The sequence below is a fragment of the Chaetura pelagica genome, unplaced genomic scaffold (genome assembly GCF_000747805.2).
Source record: "Chaetura pelagica isolate M959 unplaced genomic scaffold, ChaPel_1.0 scaffold47, whole genome shotgun sequence".
Lineage (NCBI taxonomy): Eukaryota > Metazoa > Chordata > Aves > Apodiformes > Apodidae > Chaetura > Chaetura pelagica.
In genome coordinates, this window is record NW_009954140.1 from 2,908,188 (window position 1) to 2,914,633 (window position 6,446).

The 6,446-nt window shown below is 39.9% G+C and overlaps 1 protein-coding gene across 1 annotated transcript; it reads right to left on the bottom strand.

Annotated features, from left to right (window-relative positions):
* Positions 1-881: 881 nt before the first annotated feature.
* Positions 882-4,086, bottom strand: LOC104393289 (chromosome unknown open reading frame, human C17orf67; the record flags this gene model as incomplete). Its single annotated transcript, XM_010002770.1, is given in 4 exon segments — positions 882-923; positions 925-999; positions 3,986-4,020; positions 4,023-4,086. Coding segments are annotated over 4 exon segments (216 nt in total), but the record flags the coding sequence as incomplete, so codon positions are not given.
* Between the last annotated feature and the right edge of the window lie 2,360 nt (positions 4,087-6,446).

Here is a 6,446-nt window from a genome sequence, read left to right on the forward strand (position 1 = left end):
GAGTGTATTTATTTATTTGTGGCATTACAAATGGCTATTGGGTAATTGGAAGAGTTTATTATTAATTTATATATTTTACAATTCTGTATGTTCCTTACCCCAAGATATCACATAATTTTAATTAGTGGGAAGTTGATAGAATTGCATGCAAAATGCATAAGGGAAAAAAAGGTGACCATATCACAAACCTAATGTGCATGGAATACTATTGCGATGTGTCATTTTGTCCCTGATTGGCTTGTGAATAGTGCCAGGTTTCTAAGCCCTGTGATGCATATGATAAACAGAGGCACTAAAGCAAATGATGCTATTACACTGATGTTGAGAATCATAAACAGAATTAATAATCCATGCAAGCTCTGTGAAAATGTTCTATGCTAATGTTTACCAGCATGTGCACAAATAATGAGTTCCATTTAAAAAATCAGCAGCCAGCAAATTATTACAGCTGAGAAGCTGCAGAACAGGCTCAACTGCTGGCAGGTCAGACTGCATTTAAATAGCTAAGGGTGACAACTGTGAGTTTAGTCCTGAACAAGATCAAGAGTTAAATAGATGAGTTGGAAAATGAGCACAAGCAGACAGGAAAGAAACAGGAGCAATCTGAAGCAACATTGATAAGAATGTTGTGCAGCCACCAACTTGTATCCATTAGCAAAGTAATAATAAGAAAATGTTCTAACATGAACATAACGATAGTGCTGCAGTTGGTGCCTGGGACACTTCTGTTCTGCCACTGCTCTCTTGCCAGGCACTTTTCAGCACAACCAACCATTGGTTATTCTCTCCTCTTCCAGTGTGTGCCTTGGCCTTTTAATATGAAGAAAGAAATATGCACTGTGAAAGAAATATTTATACCATTTGTGGAGTAGGCAGCACCATTAGATTGGATGCACTAAATCCCCATTGCAGTGTGGGAGGCAAATGTGGATTCAAGCAGTGCTCAAGGAATTGTTCTTCTGATCTCTGCTCCAAGTGCTGGAAGTAAAGCATATACTCCTATTTAAAGAAAAGGAAAAGTAATTTAATTATATAATCAATCAAGTCTGATGTCAGGCCAATGAAGCAGCAGAATTTTACAGCTTATATAAGAGCAATTAATTCACCCCTTCAAATTATCAAATCTGGTGAAATGGGGGTGCTAGTCAGCTTGCCCCAACCTAAAAATATGTAATGAATGTCATAATCATACGGATCAGTAAATGATGTTGAGCAAGAATTTTTCAGCAATATCCACAAACCAGGAATTCTGTATACATATTTCTTATTTGCATATCAACACAGAAGCCTCTGTTGGCCCTGAGTGTACAGAAAGATTCTCATCAATACCTCTGTTGTAGCCCCTTTGTACTTGTTTAGGCCACCCATTCTTGCAAGAGTGTAAATAAGCTGTTCTCTGAAGGGTTTCTGAAGGGTTCTGGTAGTAGCAGGCATCAAAACTGATTGTTCTTTCTGTGATACATCGAATAATGTGCATTTCCCATACTCAGTACAAGTGTTTTGGTGTAAGCAACAAGTTACCAAACTAAAGCAAGCTGTGTACCAAAAACTTGGCTGCTGTCAGGAACAAAACTTACTTTATAAAAGCTACAGTCCCAGTGCATGTGGGCTCATAAGCTTTGTGAACACTAGATACATTTTTCAAAATACATCCATCCCCATTGCTTCCCACAGTAGGCACTGCAGCAATGGAAGCTGTAGCATAAACTCTTTGCACTGGCCAACGGTTGCTGCTGTCATCTAGTTCCCTGCTCTTTGTGCTACCCAAAGGGTTGGCACACTGGGTGCCAGCAGGAAGCATTAGGATCCTGCCTTTTCCTGTGCTTTCTGTCCTGGCAGCACAGGGAGAGTTGGCTGAGATCCCTCGGTGAGGCAGGACTGTGAACCTGTGCAGAACAGAATGATATGACCCAGAAGATGCCACATGCTAAAAAGCAAAGCCTCAGTCAAAGCAAAATTAAAACATGCAGGTAACATAAATTACATTTTTAAAACAATCAACCATGGAGGTTCTTGCTGTCTGTAACTGAACAGGCTTTTTGACTGAAACAGCACTGTGGAAGTCAAACCGTGTCACAAAGAATTGCAAATTAAATTCCCCAGCTCAGCATGATCTGGCCTAGTGCAAACAGTTTTTGCTTAAGGTAGATGAACAGAGGTGGGTTCATCTCAGCATTCATTTCATTCTGCTACAAAGAATCCATACCAAATCAGTTTTTCTCCTTGAGCTGATGGTAGAACTGTGCACAGGAATGCAGCAACCATGCCCCTTCATTCACAAGGGAAAATCTCCATCTTCCCCATATCAGGGGGGGGATAGTCTTTATATTGGAAGATATTTCCTTTTCTACTGAAAGCCTTGACATCTATTGAGAGAAAAAAGTGTTCTTCTGTTTAATAAGAAACAATGCTGGAGCCAGCATTGTTGTACAGGGAAAATAAATAAATAAATAAAAAGAAGGAAATTTACAACAAAGTGTTCCACAGTATTCCTGGTAGGCTGGAAAGTGACAGGATACACCAACCTAGGTCAGCAACCAAACACCTCTCTAGACCCAGCTCCCACTGCCCCACCCAGAATCACAGACTCATGGAATATCTCAAGTAGGAAGGGACCCATAAGTATCATGGAGTCCAAGTCTTGATCCTCCCAGAACAACCTAAAACCAAACCATATGGCTGAGAGCATAATTTGTTGGCTTTTAATTTCCTGTAATACAGGATTTAACTCAATCCCACTTTAATGTTTTCTTTGTTTTGTATTTAATATGTTGTTTGTACTACACAACACACAATCGTGGTGGGATATTAAGAATAAGCATAGATGGGAGCTGTATTCCCACCAATTTTCAAAAACTTGTTTAACAACAGCCTAGAAATCAACCCAATCCTGAATGTCACGGGCAGCCCCTGCCTTCTGGTTTTGGCTCTTTCGTACAGTCTTCATGGTACAAGATAGTTACTGGTGCAATACTCTTGTGACAGCTTGGATTTGTTGTGGCTGTCACACCTGTCAAAGCAGCATGTACCTCAGGAGTGGGGGGTGGCCAGCCAGCCAGGATGGCCGGGTGGGTTCTCTTGGGTGGTACACAGTGTCCAACAGCAATGGAAAAGCTCTGGCTGGCCCCACAGTCGTGCAGGGCACATCTCCGGTGGAGTTTAGGAGTGTTCAGAACCTTACTAAACTCAGCCCCTTGTATTTGTCATACATGCAAAATGTGCTTTCTAGCTTCTGAGGGTTTTGCTTCTTCAGAAGCTTCTCCTTTCTTCACTTTGGAAGGAACCTTAAATGCCTCTTGAGAAGTGCAGAATTCTGTTACATCTTGTCCAAGCAAGTAAAACAGAAGGCTCTTTACTTCTTTTTCTTTGTTGTAATATGCTTTTAAAATAAGGAAGTTTAAATGCTGTATGTAAAAACAATGCTGTTTCATTAAGCTAGCAACTAAAAACTCCTACAATATCATAACAAATCGTACTATCTGTAGCATTTATAAACAAGTGACTGAAAGTGATTTTAAAAGCCAATTCAGAACTACCTCAATCTCCACACCGACCACTGACACCTCCTCTCCTTTCTGCCCTGAGTGCAGAATGTACTGTAAGCAGAAGACATTTCCTGTTATTTAGTTTTTCAGGAACAACCTCATGAAATCCACGTTTCTATAATGAAAAGCCACTTTCTTCTCAATAATTTAATCAGCATTTTTGAACCATGATAAATAATTTCCACATTCTGCAAGCATATGTTTCCTGAGCAATGTTCAGCACTTACAGAATGCTGCTTAACAGGGTCTGAAACAATGTAAGGAGTTTTTTTAGTATTTTAAGGAAGGACTCAGCTGCTTAAAAGAGTGATATTCATAACATATTGCTTGGAGTTAAATCTATAGACATTTAGTGCAAAGCATGAGTGTTTTCAGGTTTTTGGTAGGTTGTTTGGGGGTTTATTTTTAGTTCATGTAATTTTAAAATAAATATAAATTACCCTCATTGGCTCATTAGGGAAACCAGCTTTTCTCTGTCTTCACGATGAGTTCTCAGAATCTGTTTGGCATCTTTTTCAGTCAAAATTGGTGAACTGTCTAAAGACAGAAAAGCAAAAATTAGTTCTGAAATTACAAAAAAAGCTAATATTTTATCTGTTATTTGTAAAATTAAATGTCTCCAAACCTGATTTTTGTCCATATACAAAGTGTTCTTTCATTACAGCCTCTTCCCAGGGGATATTGCATTCCAGGAGATATGAGTGGAATTTTAAACCATTTTTATACTTGTGCTTTCCATAGTTCTACCAGTATGAAGCAAACCCTACGTATTCATGTTACCCTCTAAAAAGAGAAAACATAACAGCACCATCTAACCACTGAAATTATTAACTCTTTCAATTCTTTGTTCCTCTGCTACTTCACTTTTTCAGCTTGTGTTTCAAAGTAATGAGTTAGACTTTTGTTGCAAAGGAGAGATTACACTGAACATTTAGCTTGCAGGACACTGGAAAAATAATATTAAAATAGTAAGCCTGTAAAATAACCCTTTTTTGTTTTAGAATAAGTTATTGCAACATGGTAATGCTGAGAGTAAAGTATCTAATACAATAGCATGATTGTTAAAAATCAAATCATGTAAAGCCTGCAATATAAACAGTTAAGTATTAAAAATTAAATATGAAGATACCAAAATATGAGGCTGGCAAACTAATACTATTATAATATGCTCTGCAGCTCTGTTTACATAGGCATGTTTGTTTTGTATAAACTCCTACCTGTAAAAGTGGCCATGAGGACCAACCAATTTCTCCATCTGATTCTGCTTTCTCTCAGTCTGTTCCAAAATGAGTAATGTTGACTGAGGCATTAGCCTATTTGTAGTAGCTACGTCAGTCACAAATGTTTGTTTATGCTTTAACCAATTTGAGTGATAGTATGATTTTGAAGACATCTGGCCTGAAGTTTTGAATATGGCTATTATCTGCTCACACATTCTCAGCATAACTCTGTTCCTGAGGGAAAAAAAGAGAAGACCATTTTTCCACTACAGGCTTTAGAGTTACACTGGATATTTTATATTTGTGAAAATAAAACACATGACCTTCCATCCAGCATAGTAAGCTATGGTTTTGGCTGCCTAGAATAAGCAATTGTTTTTTAAAAGAAACAATTGTCCATTCCTGAATGTTATTATCAAAGGCAGCCGAAAAGGGGCCCCTTTGTCAAACACTGTCTCTAACTTTACTCCAGCACAGGAGTACATCTTAATGTAGCAGAACATCTACAGTGTACATCTAGCAGAACCAAACTGTCACTGCTGAAAATAAAGAGAGTTTTTAATCAAATTAATATACTCATACAAAAGAAAACTCACATAATGCTTCTCTTTTCAGGACAAGCTAGTAGAAAACAGGAGTATAAATGCCCTAGTAAACACAGTGTGAAGTAAGAATGTAGGTTACCAGCTATAATTGCAAACAGGTAGTTTCTGTCTTGCAAAGTGTGGCTCTCTGGACCTCTCCCAAGCAGCACTACACTGCACATGTGGCACCAGCATCACTGATTTGTAGATCAAATAGATGTCTATTTGAATAGGGAAGATGGAATAAGGAGTCAGAATTCAGCAGCAGCTCTCTTATGAGGGATGTAAATAACATTTCCCCTCTGAGGAGAAAGTGCAGCCCGTCCCCATCCCTCCTACAGGTCTTTTCTTTTGTGCCTTTGTAACTCCCAGAGAAGTGGTGTTTATTGTGTCTGTGCCACCATGTCTGCACAAGTCAGCCAGTTTCCTTGAAACCCGCAGAGAGCTGTGCATCTCAAAAACATTAAGTTACAGAAAGGTTCAAGGCAGGGGCTCTGTGAGGGCCCCTCAGATGAGCACCTTTGAGGTGTGTTTAACCACCTTAAACCCCAGCCAGTCACCTCTCCTTGGCTGGCCTGCAGCAGCCCAACTGCTGGCACAGTTATTAATGAGTTTGTTAAAATCTGACACAATCATGGGCTAAACCAGAGGGTGCTGTAGGTGTGAGGGCTTGACAGGAGTGAAAGCAGGCAATGAAAACAAAGCAGGTCTGTGTTGGGCTGTCCCATAATGGGACTGTTCTTGGGAACCTGAGGTCTGTCAAACGGTGCAGCATTTGCATTTTTCAGCAATGTGTTTTCAGATACCAACAGCCTACAATGCAGGAAATGTTGTGTCTACTGTATGGATTTGTGTAGCGATCCTTTACTGAAGGCGCAAAAAACCCCGTCGTTTCTAATAGCAGCAATTACTTATTTTTATAACAACAGCTACAGGGGAAACACTCAATGACAGGAGATGATGCGGGGGAAACACTTACGGCCGGGGCATAAGGGAACGAACGGTACGATAACTCAGGCCCAGATCTCCTCCTCCGAGGCCCTTCCCCGTGTTTTTGCCGCCCCGTGCCCGCGCTGCGGGGGCGATGAACCCGCAGC